The sequence below is a fragment of the Heterocephalus glaber genome, unplaced genomic scaffold (genome assembly GCF_053883595.1).
Source record: "Heterocephalus glaber isolate CG9 unplaced genomic scaffold, H.glaber_assembly_v1.0 deba00001673, whole genome shotgun sequence".
Classification (NCBI taxonomy): Eukaryota; Metazoa; Chordata; class Mammalia; order Rodentia; family Bathyergidae; genus Heterocephalus; species Heterocephalus glaber.
The window spans coordinates 23,039,179-23,066,927 of NW_028258410.1; the positions used below are offsets into that span (position 1 = coordinate 23,039,179).

At 54.7% G+C, this 27,749-nt stretch overlaps 2 protein-coding genes across 11 annotated transcripts in view; one reads left to right on the forward strand and one right to left on the reverse strand.

Annotated features, from left to right (window-relative positions):
• Nucleotides 1–611: 611 nt before the first annotated feature.
• On the forward strand, nt 612–20,272 carry Ada (adenosine deaminase). 4 transcript variants are annotated; one of them, XM_004858185.4, is made up of 12 exons: nt 612–788; nt 10,230–10,291; nt 13,141–13,263; nt 14,104–14,247; nt 14,842–14,957; nt 16,051–16,178; nt 16,929–17,000; nt 17,085–17,186; nt 17,356–17,420; nt 18,701–18,830; nt 19,415–19,520; nt 19,966–20,272. In XM_004858185.4, exons 1-12 carry the CDS (start codon nt 756–758, stop codon nt 19,977–19,979), a joined length of 1,095 nt encoding a protein of 364 aa, XP_004858242.1. In that variant the 5' UTR covers nt 612–755; the 3' UTR covers nt 19,980–20,272. The 4 variants fall into 4 exon arrangements, with proteins under 4 accessions (XP_004858242.1, XP_004858241.3, XP_021094573.1 ...); XM_004858184.4 differs by lacking the exon at nt 612–788 and adding an exon at nt 9,073–10,116; XM_021238914.2 differs by lacking the exon at nt 612–788 and having other exon boundaries at nt 10,249–10,291; nt 13,145–13,263.
• Nucleotides 20,273–20,762: 490 nt separating this feature from the next.
• Nucleotides 20,763–27,749, reverse strand: part of Pkig (cAMP-dependent protein kinase inhibitor gamma) — a 106,652-nt gene continuing 99,665 nt past the window's right edge. For 6 of the 7 annotated variants that reach the window (XM_013077169.3, XM_087197845.1, XM_087197850.1 and 3 more), the window contains 2 exons: nt 26,363–26,535; nt 20,763–21,508 (listed from right to left, as the gene is read on the reverse strand). In XM_013077169.3, the coding sequence (XP_012932623.1) occupies nt 21,429–21,508; nt 26,363–26,513 (231 nt within the window). In that variant the 5' untranslated portion in view covers nt 26,514–26,535 and the 3' untranslated portion in view covers nt 20,763–21,428. Of the gene's footprint in view, nt 21,509–26,362; nt 26,606–27,749 lie in introns of all 7 variants that reach the window. The other variant, XM_087197846.1, reaches the window with a different exon arrangement.

Below are 27,749 nucleotides of genomic sequence, written 5' to 3' on the forward strand. Positions count from 1 at the left end.
TGTTTCAGTTTCACTGCTGTGTAAGAAGAGTTAGTGTGAATTTTCCAGTCTCTTCGCCCATTTGCCGGTGGCTGGCATGTCCCAGGGGTTCGTTCCAGTGTTCTTATTCCAAACAGCACTGATGTCAACGTTTGCTACAGGTCTATGTCTGCGCCTGGGCGGGTTTATCCCAGTAATCACCCGAGAGGAGACTCACTGCTGTGTCCCTCTTCCCCTGTGTGTCTGGCCACCCCAGGCTCCTTTCATGCCCAGCTCCCGGGAGTCTCGCACGGAATGCCCTCTCCATCGGCCCCCATCCCCTGCACCTGGTGAACTCCAGCAGGTCCTAGACCCCAGCGGACCCCTCCGTGTCATTATACACTTCTGTTGTGGGTTTCTGCGGCAAGCGTAGGTCCAGCCTGTAGCTTCTGATGCTCGCTGGTTTCCCGCCTCTAGGTCGGGCCCGCACACAGTGGGTGCCCAGGCAGGGGTGGAAACGTCAGTGTTACTGGACCATCCCGGACCCAGGCAGAGCCCAGCGAGGTCTCCCGGCCGGGTATTGCAGGAAACGCGACGCCCGGCCGGCCGGCGGGGCGGGGCCGGCCGGGGCGGGGCAGAGGCGGGGCAGAGGCGGGCCCCGGCCCCGGCCCCGGTAGAAGAGCTCGGCCGGCGGCGGCGGCCACCGAGGGCCCCCGGGGATCGGCCGGCCACCGACTCGGCCGAGATCCATCCAGCTTCGGCCGAAGGAGCAGCGCCGGGGCCGCACGCTGGGCACCATGGCACAGGCACCCGCCTTCGACAAGCCCAAAGTGAGCACGGGCCGGGGCTCCGGGTCTGGGTTCTGGCTCTCGGTCTGCCTCCGGGTTGGGGGGGCCCGGCCTCAAGGTTCTCTGCACACGCGCATGGGGCTCCCGCCGCCGCGCTGTCCCCTCGGCTCGGGCCTGGGCTCGTCCCCAGGCTGCTTAGTGAGCGACCGAGAGGCGGGAGCGTCCAGGACCCGGGGGCGCCCCTGACCGGCCTCCCGGTTCTGCTTCTGCCCCGGCTAGGCTCCCGTGCGTCTCAGCCTCACCGACTGCCGCTGAGCAGCTGTGTGATCCTAGGAGGGAACTGAGCTGTAAAACTTGGCCCTCGAGGTCCACGTCTCTAGGCATCTGGTGTTGAGTCGGGCGCAGACTGAGCTTCACCATGATGATGGCTTTGGGAGCCTCGTGGGGCCAGGTCGAGGTGCGCTGGTGGGAAGAACCGTGAGCCACGCAGGAAAGCTTCAGGGGGTGAGCAGGACGTGCCCCTCCCCGCGACAGGGGCTGGGGTCCTGGACCTTGGATCACAGTAGGGTTCACTCCGTGTCTAGCCTCACCCGCCGGCTCAGCCACAGCCACTGCCCCCAGGAGAGCCTCCTGCCTCTGCACCCACCAGCTTTGGGTGTTGGGAAGAGCAGTCAGGGAGGGTCCAGGCCCCCACGGCCTGCTTTGCAGCACTGCAGATTCTGTCCAGGGATGAGTGGGTCCCTGTTACTGGGCACTTAGCTCAGGTTCAGGTTCTTTTGCTCCCCGCTGACGAATCAAAGGAGACCATTTATTTTGGTAAAAAGGAAAAAGGAATTATTCTAAGATAGCTCCAAGGAGATAGAGGGGCCCATTTGCCTCAAATCACCATCTCTCTGTATACAGGGAGGAAAGGATCTTTTATAGTAAGGAACGGAGGGGAGGGGGACACAGAGAGACCGTGCAGCTCTCTACACTGGCTGTATCGCTTCAGCCATTCAGCTCATGCTCCTCTTTCTCGTGGGAAGGAAACTGGCTTCCAGTCTCCTGGGGCGGACATCTGCATACTCTGTCACTTCTTTGGGGCTGAGGAGATGAGGAGGTATTGGTTATATGCGCCTCAGGAGGAAGTTTGGAGCAGATAAAAATCTAACTTTTACTTCTAATGTAACGTGAAGTGTCACCAGGAGTCTACCAAGCGTGGTGAATCAACCAATAGCATGTGAGACTAGGAGGCCAGAGGAAGGAATCAGCTGCAGTCAGCCTCAACTTCTCTGTCTAAGAAATAGGTACAAACGATGATGGGAGACATCACGCGTGTTAGAATCCTGAGGATGGGGAGGCAGGTCCGGGTGCCACTGCCGGCGCCGAACCCTTTTCCTCTGTGTGCTCTGGATTCCCTCTGCCCCTGGGCAGGGGCAGGGGAGCCACCCTGTCCTGAGGTGAATCCTGAGGCAGCAGGTGAAGCCCTTCGAGGGGAGTGGAGTGGGAGAAATGCAGGTGGATAATGGGTCATGCTTCCACGGCACTTGCTCTGTGCACCCACCCATGTGTCCCTTGCAATGCTTTCCTAGCAGCGCTGCAGTGAGGCCCAAATGCTTTGCTGCCCAGTTTGGGAGCCCTGTCCAATCCTCTCATCTGATCCATTTCCCCACCTGTGTGTGTGGGTGTTTGGACGCTAAAAAGTGGTCCAGAGAGGCAAGGTAGAGTGTCACCTGCCATGTCTGAGGTGTGACAAACCTCGTGTCATTGGAAGGAGGAAATGATGCTGGCAAGAGAATCGGGAAGGAGGAGCTGTGACCAGAATCGGCTCCTGGGCTTTCTGTGGGCAATCAGATAAAAAGTATCACGGTCAGATAATGATAATCGGTGTAACTACTAGTATCACTGGCTGAAGCTTCCTGAAGTTGGTCGTTCGTGCACGCGCCCAAATATGGTATAATCAAAATTCATCTGATTCTGAAAGTGACCCTGTGGGGTCGTAGTGTCATCCCCATGAGACAGATTGACTAGGCCCAAGATCACACATCGAGGAAGTAGCCAAGGTGGGATTTGAGCTGGAGGGGCTGGCTTGGAAGTCCCATGCCACTGATCATCTCTGGAGCTGTTTCTTCAGGAGCCTCGGGGATGCAGGGGCCAGGGCCCAGGTGCAGGCCTCCTGGGACAGGGCCTTCACTGGTTCCTTAGCCGCTCATACTTACACTGTCCTGTAGCTTCTCATACTTAGCTTCCTTAAGAAGGCAGAGCATAGGGCTGGGGATTTAGCTCAGTGGTTTCGACACCTGCTGCGCAAGCACAAGGACCCAAGTTCGATCCCTGGTACCAAAAAAAGAAGGCAGAGCAGGTGGTGCTTTTCCAACTTTAATGTGCATTCATATCACCTGCCTTTGAATGTTGCAGCTCTGATTGAGGAGGTCTGGGCTGTTTTCATCAGGCTCCCGCGTAAACCATGCTAATCCTGCCGGCTCTGAGACAAGGCCCAGACTGTGGCTCACCCTGTGTGACTGCGTCATAGAGGCTCCCTGAGCACTTGCTGGGCACTGGAGAAGGTGGGGAAGGGTGGGTGGGTGGCTGGTATCACTCTGTCCACAAGAAGTGTGCTGAGAAGCCAGCGGTCCTGAGGCCCTGTGTCCTGAAGGGCACTGTTAGTAATAGTAATAATAATAATAATAACCGTGGCTGTCCTTTGAGTGGTCCTGGGTGCCAGTCCCTTCAGTGACTTATCTCAGGGATGACAAAACTGAGACCTAGGGAGGTGAAAAGTCTTGCCCAAGGCTACACAGAACAGAGCACCTTGAAGTAGTGGAGGGGGAGCAAACTGGCTCAGGATGGAAAGACTGCTTCTAAGCTGTCCCTCCCTCCAGCAGAGGAGACTGGGGGTAACTGAACCGCCAGGGTGCACCTTCCTTCTCCTCTGGAGGAGTCCACCCTGCGCTAGGCGCTACCCTAACCACTTGACATCTCTCGACTCATTCCACATTCACTACTGTCCTGTTATCTTCATTTACATATGAGGAAACTGACTCGCGATTTGGTCACATGGCCAGAAAGCAGCCGATAACCTAAAACTGACGTGATGCAGTTAACTGCTTTGCTAATTTACCAGTCACTCTTTGTGAAGAAAAAAAAAAAACCAAAAAAACCTTAAACAAAATGACACCCCCCAAAACACAAATGAACAAGGAATGGATGGTGTGAGAAGTTCCAATGAGGGCAGCAATGCGAACCAGTGCCTTCTTCAAACAGAAGACGATGGAACGGAAAAAGTCGACATCGTTTTGGTGATAGGTGTGCAGTGCCGTGTTTCTTCTCTAGACTTGCAGGTAGCAGCGGGCTCTGCAGGCCCTCAGATGTGCAGGCCTTCCCAGGGCTGTGGACTCAGCTCCCCCACCTGCAGTGTCGGTCTTGCTTCTTGTCTTCCAGAGACAAAGCTCAGGTTTTTCCCTCATTGGGCTCTCAGTGCCTTTCAGTTACCAGAGCCACCTGTTGAGACAAACATGCCCCTGGGAGACCCTGCCTTACCCATTTGACTCACGTGGCAGCTGGGTGAGGGGAACAAAAGAGATTGGGTTTCCTGGAAGCCTTTCACTGGGCAGAGAGAGGGGAAGTCATAGTAGAAGAAGGGAGGGAGGCTGGCCAGCCTCAATGCTCCATTGGCCTCAGCACCTCGGCCCGGGGGAGACCGGGAGGCCCCTGCAGTGCCTCCGGGGGGGAAGTGATGCTGTGGTGAGGCGTTGGATGGGGCGCTGGCAGGTGGTTCACACTCACCCCAAGTCACTGAGGCCCCAGAGCAGCTGTGAGGGTGGGTAGCCTCTGTGGTCCCGCTGACCAGCGAGGGAGAAGGGCCCAGAGTTATGAACTCAGGCTCTAGGCCAGGCTATCTGAGTCCTGAGCTCCCACTTCTGGCGGAGGGGTGGACTTCAGTGAGTTAAAGTGCACTGTGCTTCAGTCTTCCCTTCGACGTGGCAATTATACCCATGCCTGTGTCACAGAGCCCAAGCGCAGGCGTGGCTCAGCAGCAGTGGGTTTACCATGGCTCTTACTTATCCTGCTTACAATTTCCCATCATTCCCCCACCTGGGTCCTCAAAATCCAGGATGCAGGGAGCTCATGGCAGGGGAAAAACGTTCAGCTTTAGGGTCAGACAAGTTCCTGGCCATGGTATTCATTAGTCTGAGACACCCCTTAGTCTCTTGTGACTGAAAGCAAGTTCCTTAATCTCCCTATGCCTCAGTCTTGTCCCCTTTAAAGCAAAGAAAACTGGAGCCATCCCTGGTCTGCTGCCCCATGTGATTTCCCTCAGCCAGAAGACGGATCTTGCGTGGGGAAACATCTGGGGAAGCTCTCAGCAGCAGCACAGAGCTCATTTGGGCCCCAAGACAGCAGGACTCACTGAGAAACTGCTTACCCCCTTCCATTCTCTGCCTCAGAGCTGTAGGAGCCCAGATGGGGCTGAGCATAGAGGGCTTCCTGGAGGAGGTAGGGCTGTAATGGTTTGGTGGCCTAGGACTGCTGTCTCCTGGCTCACCCTAAGAAGCCATAGGGACGTAAGGCACTGGCCCCTGTACTGCCAAGCTCATTGCCAAGAGCAGGGGCAGGAAGAGGGGGACTGTGGCTGGAAGAGGGTACTGGTGGCTCATCTGGGTTCTGGCTGCAGTGCTCAGGGCCCAGGGGCTGGTCAGGTGCCCTGGCTACCCTGCCCCTGTCTGGATTCTCTGCCAGTCCCAAGACAGGGAGGTCAGCCCCTTCCTCACAGCAGGGGGAAGACCCAGCGTTGCTGATGCAGGACAGGGAGAGGAGAAAGTAAGAATTTGAGAGCCATGACTTAGTGTGTTTCCCCAGTTCCCAGCACACAGCAAATAGCTGTCAGTCACTGGGGCTGCTTCCTGTTCACATCAGCCCTGGGAGGATTTCCTGTTGTTCTGAAGATGCCGGGTCAGCTGTGTGTCAGCGTCAAGGAGAGCAAGTGCAGAGCGAGGGTATGAAGCTCCCCTCCAGAGGTCAGGAGACTAGGTACAGGCTTGGTGTGAGGGCTGGGAGATGCTCTACGTGGCCCGTGCACAGGACTTGGGCTCCAACCTCACTGCACCACCAGTCTGTGTGATCCTGGGAAGGTTCCTGAACTTTGCAGCACTGAGCTGGCCAAGTCCATTTCCACATCTGCAAGTAGAGCTAATGTGTACCTTGCCAAGGGGCCAAGAGTAAATGAGATAAAGGGTCTGATGATAGCAGGTAGCCCCATTGTTAGCATTACTATTGCTGTATCTCTCCTGTCTGAAGTGAGATAAAATACAGTATAGTGATTAGGAGCTCAGGAGCCAGACCTGGGTTCAAATTCTGACCCTATCACTGAGTGACTCTAAGTCTTTAGATGTTTCTTTAAGCCTCTTTTTCCTCATCTATAAAATGGGAGCAAAGTCCCCTCCCTGATTGTGAGGATGAAGTCAGACATGCACATGATACTTAAATCTTAGAGCCCCCTGCTCTTCCTTCTCCTGGAATGGGGTCAGGAGAGCAGGATCCCCGCCTGTCCCCCGCCTTGGCCCTCAGGTCATCTGGGGTGAGTGAGCAGGCTTCTCAGCAGGTTTCTGGAAGGATTGGTAGAAGCCTTGCCTGAGCTTGGGCCACCAGTGAAGATGGCTCCTGCCTTTGTCCCTCCCCGAAAACATGTCTGGGTGGCCTCACAGGTGGCCACAAGGACAGACGAGAACTGGGGGCATGGAAGGTGTTCTGCAACAGGCAGGTTGGCTCCGCTCGCTACGCCCCGTGCCCGAGGCTGCAGCGCGTCCAACCCACAGGTTCAGTCCCCATCTGGGCACGGAGGTAGCACTGTCTTCTGCCCGGCTTCCCTCCCGATAGCCCTCTGCCTATTGGCGAGGAAACGGTTTTAAAAGGTGCCTCTCCTATTTAAAACACTCCCATGGGAAACCCTCTGCTGAGGCCCCCGGGAGCCCTGGCCAGTTCCCACCTACATCCCTTCCACCTGGACCTGTCCTCCTCCTCCTTCCGATTCTCCCAGCTGTGAGTCCTCTTCTGTCTGCTGCTCCTCCATGTGGTCTTTTCTGCGCACACTTGGTACACTGCTGCCCTTGCCTGCCTTTTTCTTCAGCACACAGCTCTCGGTCCTGTGTCTCACCCCAGTCTGGGACTCCAAGTGCAGAAAGGTGTTGGGTCAGCCGGGATGGGCTGCTCTGTGCTGCGGGACCAACATCCCCCGATCTGAGCCACCCAGAAGTGAGGAGGGAGCTGTTCTTGCTCACACCCTTGTTCCTCTCGAGTCTCCAGTGAGGTTTCTGCTTGCGGTGGTCACTCAGGACCCAGGCAGGTGGGACAGCAGCTGCCCTGAACATTGCTAGCTGTTGGCCAGAGCAGTGCACCTGAGGGTGTCTTGCTTGGCATTTAAATGCTTTCCTCAGAAGGAGCCTCAAAGACCCTTGGAGCAAACAGCCACCTCCTGGACTCAGTGCCTCTTTCCCTGCTCTGAGGCCTGGCTTTGCATTCTACACCTTCCCCCACCTTGTCACCCTTCTCTCTCAATGTCCATCATCCCTGCCAATGTTTGTTTTGTTTGTTTTAGTCCTGGAAATTGAACCCAGGGCCTTGTACATGCTAGGCAAGTGCTCCACCATTAAGCTATATACCCAGTCCATTTTATTTTATTTTATTTTAAGACAGGGACTTGCTAAGTTGCTGAGGCTGGCCCTAACTTACAGTCCTCCTGCTTCAGCCTCCAAGGTGTCACCATGCCTAGTTCTACCAGTTTCTTTTGTCCTGATACTAGGAATCAACCCATGGGTGCTCTACCACCAAACTATGTCCCTAGCCCTTTAAAATTTTTATTTTTTTATTTTTGGTACTGAGGATCGAACTTGGGACCTTGTGCCTGCAAGGCAGGCAGCAGAACCACTGATAACATTTTATTTTTAAGACAAGGTCTCACTAAATTGCCTGGTGTCAGCCTCTGTATGTGCTGGGGTTACAGGCATGCACCACTGTGTAAACATGACCCAGTCACTCCCACCTGAAACTTCTCTTTACCCACATCGCTTGCTGCCTCCCTCCAGACATTAGTCCTGCATTCAGGGGTAAGATTTGTGAGAGGATAGTTAAATGTTCTGTATTTTCAAGTGTCCGTTTCTGCCTTCCTCCGGTATGGTTCTGCCCCTGCTCAGACCTCCGAAAAGACTTTCCGGGGCACTGGCTCTCAACTTTCACGGCATGTTTGAACGATCCCTCACCATGAAACACGCACACATCCAGAGCAAACTCTTCCTCTCAGGCTTTCCAAGGGCCACATCTTCTGCCATGGAAGTTTATACTTACAGTTCTGGCGATTGGACTATAGATAGCTTTGGGGGCCACTACGGCGCTCACTGTGTCAAGCCAGTGGGGCCCCACTGCTCCCCGACGTCTGATGGCCCAGCCTCTGCACACAGGCTCCCCTGTCACCCACACCACTTGCCTGCTCTCCCCCAGGCTCAGCCTCCCCTGCTTAGCCACTGAGCCACGGCGCAGGCCATGGTCCTGGGCCTTTGCCCCACCTCTGTTGACACACTTCCCCTCGGTGACTTGGTTCGGGCCATAGTGTCACACCTGTCGGCCTCTTTACATCCCCCGCCTGGGTCGAAAGACACCCGTAAGTGCTGGCGTCACTCTGTCACCGCTCCGTTTTACCCTAACTAAAATCAGTCCAGACAATGGTGCCTCTCTCCTACATCCCTGTGCTTTGTCACCCTTTAGGACTTGATCTTCCTCTGCTGCTCTCTGTCACAGGCTGTGAGAATCACCCCCAACCTGAATCTAACCAGGAATGTCATCTTTTTTTTTTTTTTTTTGAAGTTCTGGGGATTGAACCTATGGCCTTCACCCTGAGCTACATCCTATCCTTTTTAAAAAAGTTTTGTCTTGAGACAGGGTGTTGCTAAGTTGTCTAGGCTGGGCTGAAACTTGCAATCCTCCTGCCTCAGCCTCCCCAGTGCTGAGGTTATAGGAGTGTGCCACTATGTCTGCTTTGTACCTTTATTGATATGACACTTGCCTGGTGGCTCTCCCCTTGCCGGACCATATGTGCTACAGGAATGAGAGTTTGTCCCTTTTGCTTACCTCTGTGTCCCTAGCACCCAGAATAGTTTGTCAAATGAAAAAGACTTGTAGTTGACACATATCTAGCATTTTGCTATGTATGCAGGGCTCTGCGACCATTAATGTCATTGACTGTCACAAAGTCCTAGGAGATATGCCATTCCCCCATTTGACAGATGAAGATACTGAGGCATAGGAAGTCAAGGGACTTTCTCCAGCTCACACTGGGAGTGAGTGAAGGAGCCAGGATGCCAGCTTGGACTAAGTGATGCTCCAACCATGATATGACCCTGCCTCTCTCACTAGATCTCCCCCTGCCCTGGGAGGGTTAAGGATTGGAAAAAGGTTCCGGGAGATGAGGTCACTTGCCCCAAGTCACACAGCTGGTTGGCAATTCCCTGGGCTACAAGTTTTGGTGTTCCAAGGCTGAGAATATTTTGAGAATCCAATAAATCTTTTGCCAAGTGGGAATTGAACTCATGTTGTCAAGGAGCCCAACAAATAACTTGACCCCGAGCCCGGGAGTGAAGACTGCTCTGTGCCTTGTTGGCTGGAAGATTACAGGAGAGACCCAACTACTCCAAGGTCCTGACCACAGGAAGCCTTGCGATCTCCTCCTTGCCAGCCCCCATGGACCCCCGGCCCTGTTTCCTCTGCAGGAAGCAGCTCCTATGGGTGCTCCCAATGACCTCTCTTCCCAGCCAGGCAACCAACTTCCTCATCGGGGTCCCTGAGTTCCAGAGATGGTCCTGCTCTCACAGAGATAATAGCTGAGAATTTTCTGGATCTCCCCCTGGCCCAGGAAAAGTTCCCTCTCTGACCTGGAACAGCCAGATGGCAAAGTCCATTAGCCCACTGCCTCCCAGTACCTGCTGTGCCTCTCTTAAAGCTCATGGTAAATATTGTGGCCAAGAGGCAGGGCCAGTTTCCCCTGGGCCACATCTGTCCACCTACCCCATCTTTAAAAATCCTTAACAACTATTATGGGAGACGGAGATGTACTATCCTATTGTTGTGGAAACTGAGGCTCAAAGAGGTCAAGCATCTTGTCTGAGATCACACAGCCGGCACTGGAACTCAAGCCTCTCCTCCGCTGTGGTTAAGAGCAAAGGCATAGGGTTGGATTCTTGCTTCCCTTACTTGGCTACCGTGTGGCTTTGGACAAGATACTTAACCACACTGAACTTCCATGTCCTCAACTGTGAAAGAGATGGGTGGAGGTAACAGTCGAACCTGTCCTGCAGGCGAGGAGGAAATAAGACACTGTGTGGAGTTCAGTGACGTGTACGTGGTAAGTGTCCACAGCAAATGGCACCCAGTGGTCCTTTCGGCTAGGGTTAATGTTAACCCCCAAAAGGCCCCTCAGACCTATGGGCATCTCTCTCTCCTCTCTGGCCTCTGTAGGTGGAGCTGCACGTCCACCTGGATGGAGCCATCAACCCTGAAACCATCTTGTACTTTGCCAAGTAAGTCCGCAGATAGAAGCCACCTGCCCAGGGTTGGGTGGAGCGAGCAGCTCCTCAGAGAACCCCAGGGTCACTGCTCCTTCCTGTGTCCCTGTGGGAGTCAAGCCAGCTCCCTCACTCGAAGGACCCTGGCCTCTGTGGGTGGAAGGTAAGCATGGGGCCTCCCTCCCTGCCAGGGGACAGCGTCCTGCACTTGTCAGCTCCACCTCATTGTCTGGAGCTGGAAGGACTCGGCTCTCCCCCACTGTCTTCAGAAGGTCAGCTCTGGCCCCAGCTGAAACATTCTTTCCCGTGAGCCAGAGTCCCTCCGGGGCTCCTGACACCTGCCCTTCGGGGGAACTCGTGATCCTAGGATGTTAGTCCCCAGCTCAGGAGCATCTCTCCCAACTCTCTGAGAGAGTTCTGGCAAGTACACTCTCCTCCTTCTTACTACACTTCTGGCAACTTTTTCCTGCCCTCGGCAGCTACTGTTGCACTAGTTTAGTTGTGCAACATAAGCACATTGTCACTGACCGAGGTCACACACCACTTTCTGGGCTTTGCCTGGTGACTCCTCAGGCCAGCTTGTGGGGCTGGGCCGCTTGCTCCACCTGCTTGATAGGTGAGCAAAGGAGCTGTGGCAGTGGAGTCACTGCACTTGCCCAGGGAGCACAGGGCAGAGGTTTGAGCCCAGGGGGTGTGGCCCGAGTCCGTGCCCCCAACCGTTACCCTGCAGCCAGAAGTTTCAAGAAGTGACACTTAGCTCAGGCACTGGGTGCACTGTAAAGGCCGCCTGATGATAGCGTGATTAAGTAGCACCTCCTGGCTCAGGCGAGGAGGTGAAGGCTTGGGCCTTATCTCTGCCTGTCCTTTGCCCACTTGGAGCCAGCAGCTTCTGCCACAGGGCCCCTTCGAGGTCATTAGGGTGGGACCCTGAGATGGGATCTGATCTGGGGGTGTGGATGGGTCATAGAGCACTCATTAGTGGGATCAAGGAGGTGAAAATGGCCAGGGTGGGTGGAGAACAGGGGAAGGAGCTGCCAGCATGGGCCAGCTTGGTGAGCCCTGGACAGGGGGTGTGGCAGGTGCCGCCTGGAGTTTGCCCTAGAGTCCTTAGGCAGCCAGCTCGGTATGGGCACCCCCAAAGATGCTGGAGGGCCAGGTCAGCAGCGAGCAGGGGAAGAGAGGAGAGAAGCCTGTGGTGGCACCCAGGCCAGTCCAGCGACCTTTGTTCTGTCTCAATGACTGTTCTCATCATGTCTCATTCCTTCCTCTCCTGAGAGTCTGCTCTTTCCAGGTTCCTGGTTTACCTCTTTCTCGGTCTCCTGCATGATCCACTCCTCTGGCCACCTTCTCCTTGGGTCACCACCCTGCTCTGAACCTGGTAGTTGCCTCCTGTCTGTCTGCATACTGTGTCCAGGTGTCCTCTCGGACCTCACCTTCTGCTGGCTGCTGGGCAGGAGTCAGAGTCATTGTCTTTGGACACAGTCTGACCTCTCACTCCCCTTCAGAGCCAAGGCCTTCCCCTCGGAGGGAGACTGGGTCAAGCTGGAGGCTCAGCTGGTGAGCACTAAGCATCACTCTGTCCTCTATGTCCGAAGATACAGCAGAAGCACCATCTCTGCCATGGTGTCTCATAGGGATCCAGGCCTGATAAGGTGCCACAGCTGGCAGCCTGATGGGTACCAGGGTGACCTCATAAAGTCCAGGCTGCTAGATAAGGAAGGGGCATATTTAGTGGCTTAGGAACAGGCATTTATGTAGGAAAACTTTTTTTTTCTGCTGTGGTGGAAACATGATAGCCAAGTGCTCTACCACTGAGCCACATCCCTCCCACCTCATACCTGAATGTTCTCTTTTTTAAAAGGGACATTCTTATTGCAAGGACATGGTATCTTCCCATCTCTTTGAGCATATTCATTTCAGGTTTTAAGCTCTCTTCTCTGCATTGTTTCCTCAAAGTGCCTTTTGTCCATTTCTAATTTTGTGCCCCATGTCAAGAAGCATTTCTTTGCCTGTCCCTTTTTATCTTAAAAGTAGAAAAAACTGAAGCCCAGGGAAACTGAAGCGCCCCCCCCCCCCCCCATGAACTAGAGCCTAGCCAGGATAGGAGGGAGAGACAGGGATGTGTTCAGAGGAAGAAGCCATGGAGCTGCACCCTGCTTCCTGTGGCCCAGGGGACAGGAGAGCTGCTAATGAGGAGAGGAAGGCTCCAGGCCAGAGGGCATTTGTCTGCAGCAGGCCGTGCTGGGGGTTGCCATGGTCCGGCCTGTGTCAAGGGGTTGGAGAAGGGAAGGGACAGAGCTCTGAGCTGGGTGGCCAGCTTACCAGGCCTGCTCCAGAGCTGCCACCCAGCCTTCTCATAGCACGCTGGGCTGGGGGCTGCTTTGGTGAGACAGACAGAAGGAGGGTGGAGGGGATGTCCTGGCGCCAGCCCGAGGTTCAGGAATTGTTGTGCTGCAGTTAACGCCCCGATCACCCCTGACTGGGCACTGGACCAGCTGGCTCTGCACACTCCTGGGGTTAAGGAGGAAGTTCTGGACTTGTCCTGACACTCGCCTGACACTTGCCCTGTCTCCAGGCATCAGCAACACGTGCACGCGTTCACACAAAGGGACTTCAGCCCCTGCTTGCCCCTTTTGCCGTCCTTGAAGTCTGCTGACTTGTCGTGGCTTAGGGCCAGCAGGTCCTGGAAGGATTGCCTCCTGGCTACACAGGCCCTGGACCTCAGTGTTCCAATCTGTCCAAGGGGAAGAGTTGGGTAGAGAGAGCCCACTCTTCCTGCTGGGGCTTCGGTCTGTCCATCCTGCCCTGTTAGGCTGTCTGGATCCTCCCCGAACTGCTCCTCTACCCTCATGGTTCTGTTCCAGACAGAGAGGGATCGCCCTTCCAGCTGACACAGCACAAGAGCTGCAGAAGATCATCGGCATGGATAAGCCGCAGTCCCTCCCGGAGTTCTTGACCAAGTTTGAGTACTATATGCCTGTTATCGCGTGAGTTGTCCCCAGCCCTCAGCTCCTGGGACAGTGGCTATCCCTGTGACCAGGACCAAGCATGGGGCCGGCCTGGGGTTTTCCGAGGGCACCAGAGAAGCCACACGGCTCTTTGGGAGTCTGACAGGCTGGCCTCTCCAGCCCCGGGGCACCGTTACAGATGTCAGATAAAGAGCCCTTTGGCCCGAGTAAACTGAGGTCCAGAGAAGACATGGAGTCCGGGGCAGAGCAGGGTATGGACGTGGGTCTCCTGTCCCCCAGTTCAGGGTTTCACGTTGTGAGGGGAGGGGAGGGGGGCTGAATTCTGGGGTAGGGAATGGGAAGAGGGGCAGGCTCTTGCATCCAGGGCTCGTGGAACGCTTGCCTGCCTTCCCTCACATTCCACCCAGCATTCTGTTTCCACTCTTTGTGGTGGAAACTTCTCGCTAGGCAGAGCCCACTAGCATCTGGCAGGTCAATTTGTGCCTTGCTTCTGGGCCCAACACTCCGTAGTCACAATGAAAATACTTTTAGCCTTTGTCTGCTGCGCTCTAAGCGCTGGCCTAGGTGAGGTTTAGGACATTTATTTAGCTCATTTGTCCTCATGATGACCCTCTGAGGTAGGTGTCAGAGAGGATGACTGACTAATCCAAGATCACACAGCAAATAAGTCCATGAGCAAGTCCTAGCAAGTCCTTCAGCCCGGTCCCATTGGATTTATCTGGCTGTGTCCATTGATTTCTTTCCCTGCCGGTCAGAAGTGGATTTGCTCTGCTAAGGGTTGGGGACAGCCTCGTTTACTCCCAGAACTCCCAAGGGCTTTGAAGAAAGTTGTCCCCAACCCCTTTCTTCCCTCCCCAGGGGCAGCAGGGAGGCCATCAAAAGGATTGCTTATGAGTTCGTGGAGACGAAAGCCAAGGAGGGTGTGGTGTATGTGGAGGTGCGCTACAGTCCGCACCTGCTGGCCAACTCCAAAGTGGAGCCGATCCCCTGGAAGCAGCCTGAGTGAGTGACAGCCCTCGAGTGGGCTGCGCTGAGGGTGTGGCTGGGTGGCCCAACCCTGAGACCAGAGCCGCTGGTCCATGGCCTCAGAAAATTGGGTTTAACTCGGCCATAGGAGTGTGGCTCCTATCCTCCTCACCTTGGGGTTGTTTTCACCCTGGGCAACAGCACTTGGCTGTGCTTCATAGCCCCGAGTTCTGGACACAGGCCTGCTGCCTGGGAAGGTTAGCTGCTTGGCCAGCGACTTCTAAGGGTCTTCTCAACCCTGCAGCTGGAGTGAGTCTGCCCCGTTCCCGCTCCCGTGCCTGGACCCCCACAGATCCGGAAATAATAGCACCAAGGCCCTGGCCTCAGCTTCAGAGCCAGATTCTGATCTACCTGGGAGCGGGAACCACATGGGCCTGAGCTCAGTCATGCTCTCCGAGAACTGGGTCTGACACCACCACACACTGGCATCTAGAAGTGCCCAGGCCACGCTAACGAGGCTGGCAGGGATGTGCCAAGGCCTGGGTCATCTGTCCATCCCCAGAAGAACTGGGTCAGTGGGGCAGCTCTTCCCCCCTTGCTCAGTCCCATCCCTTCTCCTGCCTTACACAGAGGAGACATCACGCCCGATGAGGTGGTGAACCTCGTGAATCAGGGCCTGCAGCGGGGGGAGAAAGCCTTCAGAACCAAGGCCCGGTCCATCCTGTGCTGCATGCGCCACCAGCCCAGTGAGTACGATCACCGGTTGCCCGACTGCCCCTGGCCCCGACCTGCTGGCCTGACTGTGGGCTGTGGCTGAGCTGCCCTGGTGTCCCCTGAGCACATCAGCATGCTCCTGGGGCTCTAGAAAGGCTCTGGTCTTCCCAGTGACACTCTTGACAGCCACGTGGCCTATAGGAAGCATAAAACCAAAGGATCTTGAGCAGTTGAAAACTGTCCAAGCCCACAGTTTCCCGGTTGGCCCACAGAGCCCTTGCTTAAGTCTGATTTCTGGGGTTGCTGAGGGGTCTTCCTTATCACTGACACTGACCAAATTCCGAGGGCTTGAGCTCCTTGCAGCAGACCCCATTGTGTGACACTGGGCAAGTTGTGCCACCTCTCTGAGAATGTCACCAGAGAATCACTTCCTCTAAGGATCAGGGGGAACCAAGCCAGAGGCTGATGCCAACCTACATGCCTGTTCAGGGCAGCAACTTGTGTGCATTTTCTCTAATCCTTGCTGTAGCCTATGAGGTGACTACCATTGTTTAACGACACTTGACAGATGGGGAAACTGAGTCAGAAAAAGGTAAACCCTCTTGCTCCTCTGCCAGGGAAACACAAAGTTGTAGTTTGAATCTGGGGCCATCTGGTCCTAAACCCTGTGTTCATTCATCTTATGTAAATAAATCACAATAACTTTATGGGTTAAGGTTATATAATACAGTAGTAATACCCTTAGCAATCCCAGCCTGAGTTTCAGTTAAGCTCCATTTCCTCATCTTCTAAGTGAGGGAAAGCCATCTTGGGAGCCACTGTAGGCACCAAGTGAAGAAACGGCCCACGCGTCCCTTACTGGGCCGGGGTCTGCCCTTCCTGCCTCACTCTTGGCCTGAGCACGGCCTTGTCTTGGCCCTGTGCTACAGCAGTGGTGGCGCCCCCTCTGCTGAGGGAGGGGTCTGAGGCTGTGGCCAGAGCAACTGGTCAAAGGGCATGTGGGTCAGGATTCCAAGACCAGACACTGAGCTGTCTTGCACTAGGGGACATGTGACAGCGATCGGGGTGGGAGGCAGCCCTGCTCCCCATGCTGCTGACAGAGCCTTGGTGGGCATCTCGCCATAGACTGGTCCCCCGAGGTGGTGGAGCTGTGTAAGAAGTACTGGCAGCAGACTGTGGTGGGCATCGACCTGGCTGGCGACGAGACCATTAAAGGAAGCAGCAGCCTCCCGGGGCACCTGGAGGCCTACAAGGTGGGCCTGTGGGGAGAGGGGAGACTGGCACTTGGTGGGCCTGTGGGGAGAGCTATCCCAGACAGGGAGTGGGGGGCCTTCTGAGTCCCCAAGTGTGTCTGTTAGGTCTGGGGGCTCAGAACTGGGTATAGAAAGCCCCTCAGGCCGGGGATTTAGCTCAGTGACAGCGCCTGCCTAGCAAGCACGAGGTCCTGAGTTTGATCCCCAGTACAAAAAAAAGCCCCTGAATTTTAGGTACAGTGATGCAAGCCCATTATCCCAGTACTCGGGGGCCGAAGCAGGAGGATGAGTTCAAGCCCAGCCTGTCTCAAAAGAGAGACCGAACAAACCCCACATGGTGTGGCATGTGGTGTTGGGAGTCTTGTGTTTGAGGCTGCATCTGCTTATGATTTGTTGTGTGGCTTTGGATAAGACTGTCTTCTCTGGGCTTGTTTCCAAGGATCCACACTTCCTGTTTGGTGTCTGTCCTATTACTTAACTTTCCTGAGCTTCAGCTTCCTGTGCTATAAAATGTTATAATACTCATGACTGTCGGATAATGTAAGCCATCTCAGAGCCTGACACACAGAACTGTGTAATAAGGGACAGCTACCACTTAGGTCCTGACTGGGGCCAAGCAAGCCCACACTGCCCCATGCTGTTGAAGCAGCCTGGCCTGACGTAGGGCCAGCCTAAGCCTGCCAAAACTCAGACCCCAGTTGGCAAAGCCAGGGCCTGGCAGGGTTCTTGACTTGGCTCTTCCCCTTCTAGGAGGCCGTGAAGAGCGGCATTCACCGAACTGTCCATGCCGGGGAGGTGGGCTCTGCAGAGATCGTGAGAGAGGTGAGGAGGTGCTGACCGAAAGCCCCTGTGCCCTGCTTCCTTGGACCTGCTCCCCACACTGGGTTCCCCTCTGCTTCTCCACAGGCTGTGGACATACTCAAGACAGAGAGGGTGGGACATGGCTACCACACCCTGGAGGACAAGGCCCTTTACAACAGGCTGAGGAAGGAAAACATACACTTTGAGGTGAGGGCCAGGGGGTTGAGGAAACCGTCCCTGGATGTCCCACCCCCTCCTAGACAGGCAGGTCTCCAGAGCAAGAGAAGCAGGCGAGCCCCGAGGGAGTGGCCAGTGGCTGTTCAAGAGCTAGGTGTGGAGAGAGGAGGCCTTGCCAGCTACACACCTGCTCTTGCAGGTCTGTCCCTGGTCCAGCTACCTCACAGGTGCCTGGAAGCCAGAAACGGAGCACCCGGCCATTCGGTGAGTTCTGGCCCCCAGGACTCGTTCAGTTCCGTTCCTGGGAAGCCCAGAGTGGGGAGGGAACACAGGGATGAGGCACTGGCCCGAGCTGGGTCAGTTAGTTGTGAGAGCTACCTAGGAAGCAGGCCCTGCTGTCCTCATCCCACCAAGGAGGAGACCAAAGCTCAGCTGTGCTGTAACTTGACCGACATGCCCCATCTACTAACCAGCAAATCTGGGGACCCTCATTCAGCCACAGCAGAATGCCCCACTGTCCCAAGGGAAATGTCCACTCTCAATTTTCCCAATTCTGCCTCCTGGGCCTCAGGAAGATGAGTCTCTGGCCCGTGTGTTCTCTGCTCCACCTGTCGTCTTAAAGCTTTCCCCTGGAGGGTCTCTCCCACACCTACTCCCATCCCACAGCCTAACCAGGGCCAAGCCCCTCCATCTGTCCTCTGATCAAGCCCTGGGACAAGGCATCAGGCTTTGGGAGGGCAAAGGTGTATTCCCCTGAAGCAGAATAAGGACAGCAAGGACTTGGGGTGACCATGGTCAAGCTGGCACAGATCTACCTGGCAAGCTTATGTAAAGGGAGGGAGCTTGTGCTTTGGCATTGACAAGGGTTCTCTCAGGCTGACCTCAGGAATGAGGAATGTGTGGTGCTGGTGCCAATCCAAGGGCAGGTTCTAGGAGGGACGTGGGTGCAAAGCCCATGGGCTGGAGACAGTTTCAAGATTCATCTGCACAGATATGACGGTTGAAGAAGGAAAGGCCCCAGAAGATGGAGCATGAGGGCCTAAGATAGAACCCCAAATGGCAGTAGCATTTAAGGGCCAGGAAGAAGAGACATGTAAAAGGAAAGCCAAAGGTGTGGTGTCAGAAAAATCTAGGGAAGATGCTTCAAGAACAGTTAACAGTGTCCATTATGCACAAACAAGATGGCTGCCAGGGACCGTGCCAAGCGCGGCTTCCGAGGTGTTGGGAAGGCCTGATGGAGCGGGGCTGAGGAGCGGTGGGATTGGGTGCCGACGCCTCTCTGGAGCAGTGCTGTGAAGGGGAAGGCTGGGGGGGGGCACTCTCCCAGCCCCCCAGGGCCCTTGCTCTCCCTGGCTCTCACATCCGTCCTCCTGTGCCTTTGCCTGGCTCTGGGCTGGCAGGATAGGGTTGAGTCTTGTGTTGCGGGTTAGGTGATTGTGGACAAAGCCTGGTGGGTTCGTGAGGACCAAAGCGGGTATGAGGCCGTAGGCAGTGATGGTCACAGAAGGATAAAGGAGGATCTTCTCTCCCTGTGCACCCACCAGGTTCAAGGACGACAGAGTTAACTACTCGCTCAACTCAGACGACCCGCTCGTCTTCAGGTCTACCCTCGACACTGACTACCAGATGGCCAAACGGGACATGGGCTTCACCGAGGAGGAGTTCAAGCGACTGGTGAGTGGTGCAAGCTGTTGCCCTGACTCCTGGCCATGGGGTCTGAGGCTTGCAGGTCAGGTCCAGGCCCTGGAGCCCCAAGAGACCTGGAGTGACTTAGCCTGGCGGTCCAAGCCTAGCCAAGCATAGTGTCAGACACCTTCCACACAAGATGCCTTGGTGCTGATGCCCTGGGGGCCAGGTGGTTTAGCCTTTGCTTGGATCGAGTGCACTCAAAGGGTCCCTCTCCCCCAAAAGATGTGCCTCGCTGTGAAAATCTGCACCCTTCAGGCCGCTCCTAGATCCCAGCTGAGCACTTGATCTTGCGTTATAATGCTGAGTCAGCTCCTGCTGGGGGCCACCCACCACCTCCCACCTCTCACAAAGGTGTCTCCAACCTCCTGCTCACAGCCCTGCATCACACAGTGCTGTGTCAAGAGCCTTGTGTCTCTGCACCAGCACTTGCTGCCTGGTGACCTGGGTCAAGCCCTCCCTGAGCTCTACTGTCCATGTTCCATGAAGAGGATGAACTATTATTATTAGATGCCAGAGGCTCCCGGCCTTGTTGCCTGATTCCATGTTGTCCACTACCCTGGCCCTTCTAGAACATCAATGCTGCAAGGTCCTCCTTCCTCCCAGAAAACGAGAAGGAGGATCTCCTCAACCAGCTCTACAGGGCCTACAGGCTGCCACCTCCGCCAGCCACTGCCGGTATGTTTTTGTCTGGGCTCCAATGGTCACCCTGCCCTGTCTTCTGCCAGCTTCCTGTGTGACTTCTAGCAAGAGCCCTTCCTCCTGGGCGGCACAAAGGACATGTGCTGACTGCCTGGCTTCTGGGCCTGGCTGTGGCCGCCCCTCATCAGATTGGCTTATTTTCTGTGTAGCTGCTTTCTGGAGAGCCTGGTCAAAGGCGAGACTTTCTGAGGCCAGGCCCAGACTGCCCAAAGCTGTCCAAAAGCCAAGAGCAGGGAATTGGACCGGGTCTTGGCCTCCTCTGCTTCTTCTCTCCTGTGTGGCCTTGGCAAGGCGTCACCTTGCTCTAAGCCTCAGGCTTGCTGTCTGTAGGAGTCCCTTTCTGGTGCTGGAGTTGTGATTTTTACAGTGTCCTGGGGGGTACTGTGAGTTGTCTGATCTTTCTGCTTCTCTGACCTGACAGATCAGGACCCTTGAAGATGGCATGGCCACCTCTGAGCCCCTCACCCCATGGATGGAGCCTGCATAACTCTGTGGGATCAAGTGACACTTTACCTACATTCCTTCCTCAAGACCAAGATTTCAGGAGCTCCTGATGTGTATCATATGCACAAACCTGCGACTGACCGCATCTTGCCTCTGATTGTGTGCCCTGCCTAGGGACCAGGGCCCTTGCCAAGGATGACCATGACTGAAACCCTCCTCCTCAGGTGACTTGTGCTGAAAATCTGGTGCTCAATAAAGCAGCCAGTAGCTGGCATTGTATAGCCTGCATTGTGTGGTACTTTGGTCTTGGCTGGTTGACCTGAGTGAGGTAGGAATGGAAGGAAACCTATGGCTCCCACACTTGGCAGCCTATTCAGCAGCAGGGCCCAAGAGCCCAGCGCAGGCTGGGAATGGAGAGCTGGAGCTTCCTAGCTGGGGCGGAGAAAGCAGGGCCTCTCCCTCCAGGAGAGATGAGGTTTCTCCCAAGGGGCTGTCCTCTAAGATGCCCCCTGCATTCTTGGCTCCTCCATTCAGGGTCTCGAGGCAAAAACCTTCCTTTCAAGCCCTCCAAACAGCTGGCTGGGTAAGAGAGTGAGATGGGAAGAGGGCTCATCAGATGCCGGGCTAGGAGTGGCAGCTGTCTTGGGAGCCCAGGCTCTTCTCAGCAGCTCATGAAAGCCAGAGATAGCAATAGAGCCAAGCTAACTATGGACTTGGGGAAACAATGCTCAGCCTCTGGTTTCACTATTTAAAGGAGAAATAATCTTAAACCAGTCACACAAATCATCAGCATTTATTTACTGGGGCCTAAGTCACTTATCTTGGTAAAAAGGGCAAAGAATCGCTCTGTTAGTTTTGAGCCCAAATTCCTTCCCTATAAATGGATCTGTGAAGCTCCATGAGGGAACCTCAGAGCTGCATAGATGGTCAGAGTTGAGCTTAAAATGGCTTTCCTAAAAAAACAAAACAAAGTGAATTGATTATCAGCTCTCTCCCTCTCTGCTGAAAAAAGGTTTAAAGTTTTTAAAAAGTTTAAAAGTATTTTTTTTTTAAAAAAGGGAAAGAAGGTGTTGACCTGGAAGGCCGGGGATGGAAAGGAGGGGCAGTGCTGGGACACAGGCCCTGTCCAGGTGGCCAAGAGGAGTGTCCCCTTGGGGGCGGCTCACCCGGTTGGCAGGGCCCAGCCTGAGTCCTGTGGCCGCTGAATAAATAACATCCCGTGGTTACAGTGTCTTGAGAGTGTACCTGGGTGTGCAGAGAAGGTAGTGGGAATGTGGAGCCCGTGGGTGTGGGCAAAGGACTTCCTAGATTAGGGACCACAGAGGCCTCAGTCTGGCCTGGGACATGGGCTCAGGGAAGAGGCCGCCGGGCCAGTGCCTGGGCTCCCATTCTGGGAGGGGGCAGCAGGTCTCTCTTCCGGCCTCCAGGACAAGGTCAGACTCAAGATGAGGTGGTCCCACTGCTGCTCTCGGGCTGGTTGCTGGCTTCCTTGTCCGTGGTGCTTGCTTCTGCCTGTCCTTCTAGAGAGGAAAGAAAGAGGAATGGTTGAGACACATCTCACTGTGTACCCCAGGCTGGACTTGAGCTCACAACCCTCTTGCCTCGGCCTCCCAAGTGCTGGGATTATAGGTGTGTACTGCCATGCCTGGCCAGGAGTGCTTTTTCTTGGGCACATTTACTACTTGTACACTAATGTAAAGGAGAAATGCACGTCTGGAAGGGCCCAGCCAAACTGTAACATTGGCTAGGTGCTGGGGACTAGAACAAGAACTAGAATAGGGTGGTGTATCCAAAGGGAACTTTAGTGTGGTCTGTCACAGCCTATGTTTTACCACAGGAATGCATGCAGTGTTGTTGGTGTATTTCAAAGTCAACTAAAAGCCAGGATTGTGGACAGGTGTGAAAGCAAGAGGTGAAGGGCATTGAAAATGACTATGCAAGTTTCTTAGAGTGAGAGGGCAAATGTTAACTTCCCAGCATGAAGTAGATACTCAATACATGGGAGTTGTTCTTAGAAAAGGGAACTGGACCCGGCCAGCTTGGGAGTGCCAGGTGGGACCTGAATTAGAATCTGTGGGAGTGTGTGTGTCAAGGACACATGGCGTGGCGTGCGTGGACAGCCCACCCAGTACACTACTGCAATCGCCACCCCTCCTAACCTCATCCTGCAGGAAACCTGGGCAGGGCTGGGGATGAGGGACCACGTGAGCTGGGTCTCCTGAGCCCCAACTTCCCCTGAGTCCCACTGTGGAAGGGGTGACAGGCAGGCCCCGCCATCAGCCACTTGGCTGGCAGTGCAGCTGAGCAGGGTACAGCGGGCGCTCAGCCCCTCCAGTCTCAGGGTGCTCCTCACCAAGCTTCGTGGTAATCAGGCATCTTCCACATTGTGCTCACAAGACTGGGCTTGTGGGCAAAGCTCCACCAGTGGTGGTTTTTGTTTTTGGGGTTTTGGGGTTCTTTGGTATATATTTGCAATACATAGTAATTACATCCATCTTGGGCAATTGCTGCACACACATACTGCATCTTGATTGTTTTTACTCCCCTCCCCCTCCCCTTCCCCCTCTCTCCCCATCTCAAGATCCCCTTCCCATCTCCATGAAGTCTACCTCCCTGTTTCCTATCGCCTCTTTTATGTTTTGCTCTTATATACTAGGTTTCTCATATAAGAGAAACCATGCAATGTTTAAGCTTCTGTGATTTCATTTAGCACTATGGTCTCAAGATCCATCCTTCTTCCTACAAATGACTCAAATTTATGCTTTATGGCTGAGCAGTACTGCACTGCGTAACACCACATTTTCTTTATCCATTCATCTGCTGATGGACATATAGGCTGCTTCCAAGATTTAACTATTAGGAGTTGAGCTGCTATAAACTAAGTATGCATGCCTCACTGTGATAGGATGTCTCTTACTCTTTGGGGAAGGTAGCTGAAAGGGACAATACCTGGGTGAAATGGAATTTCTAGTTTTAGTTTTCTGGAATTTCTAAACTGATTTCCCCAGGGGTGGCACTATGCAGTTTACATTCCCACCAGCAACGCAGAAGGGCTCCTTTCCCCTGCACTCTTGCCAGCTTGCCAGAATTTGATTTTGTGCTCGTAATGATAGCCTCTCTGGAGGGGCACAGCTCCTGTGACACGATGTGATGTCACCAGGGGCCCTGTAGGCTCATTTAGGGCCTGCATACGAATTCGGCCCTGCCAGACCGCACGCCCCCACATGGCCTCCCTCTTCAGCTCACCTCGGCTAAGCCCTTCTGACTGAGGAGAACCACCGCCCTGCGGCGCTCCAGGGCCTGTGGACTGAGGGCATTTTCTCTACCGTTCACACAGTGACCTGGAGGTGCAATTAGGGAAACCACACTCGTCTGCCTGAGATCGAGAGATGGAGCTGCTTGGTGCCAAAGCCAGTCCCCCTTCCACTGGATTTGCCTTCTTCCAGTGAGCAGCATTGTCTAGCGCAGTGATGGTGAACGTTTTAGAGCTTGCAATGATAGAAACAGCCCGCTCCAGCGTGCGTGCCATAGGTTCGCCACCACTGGTCTAGTGCTTACAAAGGACAGTGTGGCAGCATTACCTCAGTGTCCTTCCGGAAGTCTGAGCACATGGGTGCTGTGAGAGTGGCATAAGAACTCGGACGCAGTCTTTCAACTATGAGCCCTTGAAGCCTAAGCAGACCATACTTTGGGCAAAATTTCCACCTGTGATGGCTTATTTGGCCCCAATCCTCCTGCCTCAGCCAGCAGGAATACTCTCTCCAGATTTCCCAGTAATCTCTGCTCTGCTGCTTCCCGCTCAAGCAAGTCATTTAATCTGAGCTCTGCTTCCTGATCTATACAGGGGGGTGGTGACGCCTCTGCACAGACCATGGGGATGCAGGGCCCCGATGTACTTATGTGGCACGTGGGAATGTTCAGCCAATATAACGCTTCTTTCATGCCAGCCCCGGCTCTCCCTTAGTGAGGGAAGGTCTTCAGGCATTTCCTGGTCTATCAGCACCCTTGGGACTCCCTTGGGTCCAGCTGCAGACCAGCATTAGAAAATGTTCCTCCCAACTGGACGAGCACCTATGTCTGGCCTGTTTCTCTCATTATTAGCCAAAGTAAGGAAACATCTGAGCTCCCTACATAAGGAAATACCAAGGAGAAGAAAGGTGTGTGCACAGGGTGCTGGGAAGGAATGACAAACATGAGTAGGCCACAGAGTTGGGGGGGCCCAGGTAGCCAGGCTCCCCAGCAGGCAAGGACTGCGGCTCCCCTTCCTGCCCGGCTGCCTATCAGTCTCCCAGAAGCTGAAAGCAGAGGGGCTGCCCTGGGCCAGAGTCCCTGCCCAGACACTGCTCACTGTGAGGCCCAGAAGGGCCCTGGACCAGTCACTCCCGCCTGAACTCCCCCACAAGTGCTTCATGTCCCTTCAGAGAGCACTGATCTGTCCTCCAGTCCCCTTAAATGTCAGTTACCTTGCAGGTATCTCCACTCCCCTGGAGGACCTAGACACTTCAAGGATTCTGAGTCAGAGGGAGCAAACAGTAGAGAAAGGCCTGGGGACAGGGACAAGCAGCTACAATAGCTTTGGTAGAGGGGGACAGAAAGTTTATCAGAGCTGAAGAGAAGGACACAGAAGCCTTGAGTGAGCCCCTGGCAGCCTGCCCGGTAGAGCAGCTGGGGACCCCGCTCAGAGAGTCAGCCAGTAAACAGCTACAGAGGAGGCACCCGTCATGTGCCACCTGCTGCCAGGCACTGAGGGCACAAGGCAGAGCCTGTGCTGGAGTGCTTGGGCTATGGGGGCCCTATGCTAAGAGGATGGTGGAGGTGGCTGGGAGAAGAGGAGCCCCTCTTTGCTGTGGAGGGTGCGGTCAGCGGGGCTCTCAGCCGAGCAGGTGTCTGCAACAATGAGAAGGAGCCAGCTAAGCAGTGCAGAAAGGAAGAACCAGCCAGAGGGTACAGGTAGTATGGCCCATCAAAGGACCTTGAGAACCAGCAATACTTGGCTTTGCCTAGATAAAAGGGCACCTGGGGAGGAAGTCCGTGTTGAGGCTGGAGAGGGAAAGAGGGTGTGACCCAAGGAGGCATCCATACTTGGGTAAGAAATTGGGCCATACCACAAGGGAAAGCTGACAGACTTTCAAACAGAAAGGCCTGGATGGGGTTCTGAGGGTGTCAGCGGGCTGTTTCTCAGAATAAAAATGGCCATGCTAACCATGGTCATTTGCTGGATGATCCTGAGCAAACCAACTTACCTGGGCCTCAGTCTGCCCATCTCTAACCCAAAAGGATTGGGTCCCTCCCGTCCCAAAAGTCTACTCTGTCCTGCCACCACAGGTCACCTCTGTACAGCGAAGTCCAAGAGCTCCAGACTGGGGCTACACAGAGAAAGACAAGGCTACGGCTTTCCGAAGATGCCCGGGAGGACAGAGGGCCTGAAGCTGCTCGGCACCGTGGGAAATGATGTGACAGTCATGGCCTCCATGGTGCTGTGGGAAGCCAGGTGGCATCAGAAAAGACTTCTCAGGGCCAGTATTGAGCTCAGTGGTTTCAACACCTGCCTCGAAAGCGCAAGGTCCCGAATTTGATCCCCGGTACCAAAAAACAAAACAAAACAAAAAAACAACAAAAAAAGAAAAGACTTCCCAGAAGAAGGGCCAGTGGGCTTGAGCTGAGCAAGGCCCTGCTCTCCTGGAGCTCACAGTCAAACAAACACGACCTTATCTGGGAGTCCCCTTCCTGGGAAGGATGCTTGAGTTGTCTGGGGAGATCCACCAGGGACCTGCTAGCTGAGCTCGGGCCTGAGTGTGAGGGGACCACAGCCCCAACTCTGGATGCCAGGCATTCTAGGCAGAGGAAAAAGTGAGGCAAAAGGTGCTGCCGGGGAAGACCTGCACTTTGGCTGAGAAACACACCAAAGGTTATATGCGGGGGGTGGGTGTGCAGCATGGTGTTGGGTGGGATCCAAGTAGCAGGGCTGCCATGGGCACTGAAGAGCCTGGCTTTGCTGTGGTAGGATACCACGGGGGGACAGGACAGGATGGCTGCTGTACAGAGCAGAGGGAGGGCGAGAGTGGCTGGCCAGGTAGAGGCTGAGAGAAACAGGTGGAGCTGGGCTGCATCTTGAGAGAGCTGATGGGACTGATGGGTGGACTGGAGGGTGGGGGCAGGGACGGGCCCTGGATGCTGAGCCAGAGTGGCAGGGCCTGGGATGCTGGCACCCTCCAGCTAGCGCTTGGCTGGACTCTGCTGCTGACCATGGGCCAGGCCCCATTTGCATGCAGCTGCTTCTCTGAGGAAGTGTGGGTAATCTAGAACTCGGAGACCTGCATGGAGCTGGCAGAGGCTCCTGGCATGCTGGGACGCTGAAGTGCACTGGCTCTCACCTGCCCCCTCGAGGGCCAGCTCGCCCATGTCTCCAGCCAGCTTCCGCACGCTCACAGCCTCCGAGTCGCCCTGGATGTCAGGGACTGCGTTTCGACGGCCTGTCCGGTCACAGGAGATGAAGTCCGAGTAGGAGGACTCGACCTCCATCATGCCTGTCGCATCGCTCTCAGGCCTGTGGGGACAGGAGGGCAGAGGTGAGGCACTGGCGTCTTCGGACAAAATGACAGTTGCTCCCTTCCTCACTGAAGACAGCAGAAAGCATAGGAAGGACAAAAAATAAAATAAGTCACTCATAATTCTATACCCAGACAAACCACCATCATCTTCAAGTACATACACTGCGTCTTTATTCTAAGGTTACAAACAAACACAACTCGAGTATCAACATCACATGCTGGCACTGGCTAGATGCGGCAGATGTAGCCATGAGTCAGCTTTGGTGCCCACCTGCACAGAGCTTACAATCCAGAGGACGCTTCCTTGGCTCATACCCCGCCCCCTCCCCGAAGCTGCAACACTCACTTCCTCCCCAGGTGCCCTCTCATCCAGCTACAGAACTTCCAAGCTGGAGGCTGCATCAAACTACTGAGTACCTAAGTACTTAGTACCTAGGGCCATAGCTCTCAGGGAGAATACAGGGTGTTGGAGTGACTGCCTGTGATTTTACCTGTGATTAAAGGGTGGCCAGGCATTATGCAGATGAAGAGTGAGAGTAAGAGAATTACAAGAGGAAGGAACAGCCAGACATGGTAGTGCACACCTATAAACCCAGCCCTTGAGAGGCTGAGGCAGGAGGACTGTCACAAGTTTGAGGCCAGAGTGGGCTATATAGTGAGTTTAAGGCCAGCCTGAACTACATAGCAAGACCTTGTCTCAAAAAAAAAAAGGAACAGCAAGAGTGGAATGTTCTGGGGAAGGAAGGTGTGGCAGGTTGGACTGTGCAGGAGAGCACAGGGTCTCCAAAGACACTGCTAGGGTGGGCAGGGCCAGATCATATCTGACTCCTGAACCCTGAGGGGTTTTAGGCCAGGTCACAACTGATCAGCTGTGCACTTTCGAAGATGGCTTGGGTATGGGGTGGAGCGGGGTCTAGAAAGGAGTAAGTTAGGAGGCTCCTGTGGAGTCTGGGTACAATCAGACAGTGGTGGTGAGACACCTTGTAGATATAATCTGGAGAAAAGATCAACAGGTCTGTGTTTGACTGATGGGAAATTTAGGTTTCTGACACAAATAAGTAAGAAGGTAGAAGTCTGGCTTTCTGATATGGGGAACAGCAGACGAGTATTGGGGAAGGGAAGGTGGGGTAGAAATTAGGAGTTCCAGTTGGCCATGCTAGCTTTGAGTTGCTTGTGAGCCCTTCAAGGGGAGAAGTAGAAGAGGTACACG

What these genes read in the sequence shown, in the direction of transcription:
- Ada (XM_004858184.4), top strand. Translation starts at nt 10,015, where the DNA reads ATGTCCTCAACTGTGAAAGAGATGGGTGGAGGTAACAGTCGAACCTGT. An exon ending in TACTATATGCCTGTTATCGC is followed by an intron (nt 13,264 to 14,103) that starts GTGAGTTGTCCC and finishes TTCCCTCCCCAG; the next exon opens with GGGCAGCAGGGAGGCCATCA. An exon ending in CTGCAGAGATCGTGAGAGAG is followed by an intron (nt 17,001 to 17,084) that starts GTGAGGAGGTGC and finishes GCTTCTCCACAG; the next exon opens with GCTGTGGACATACTCAAGAC.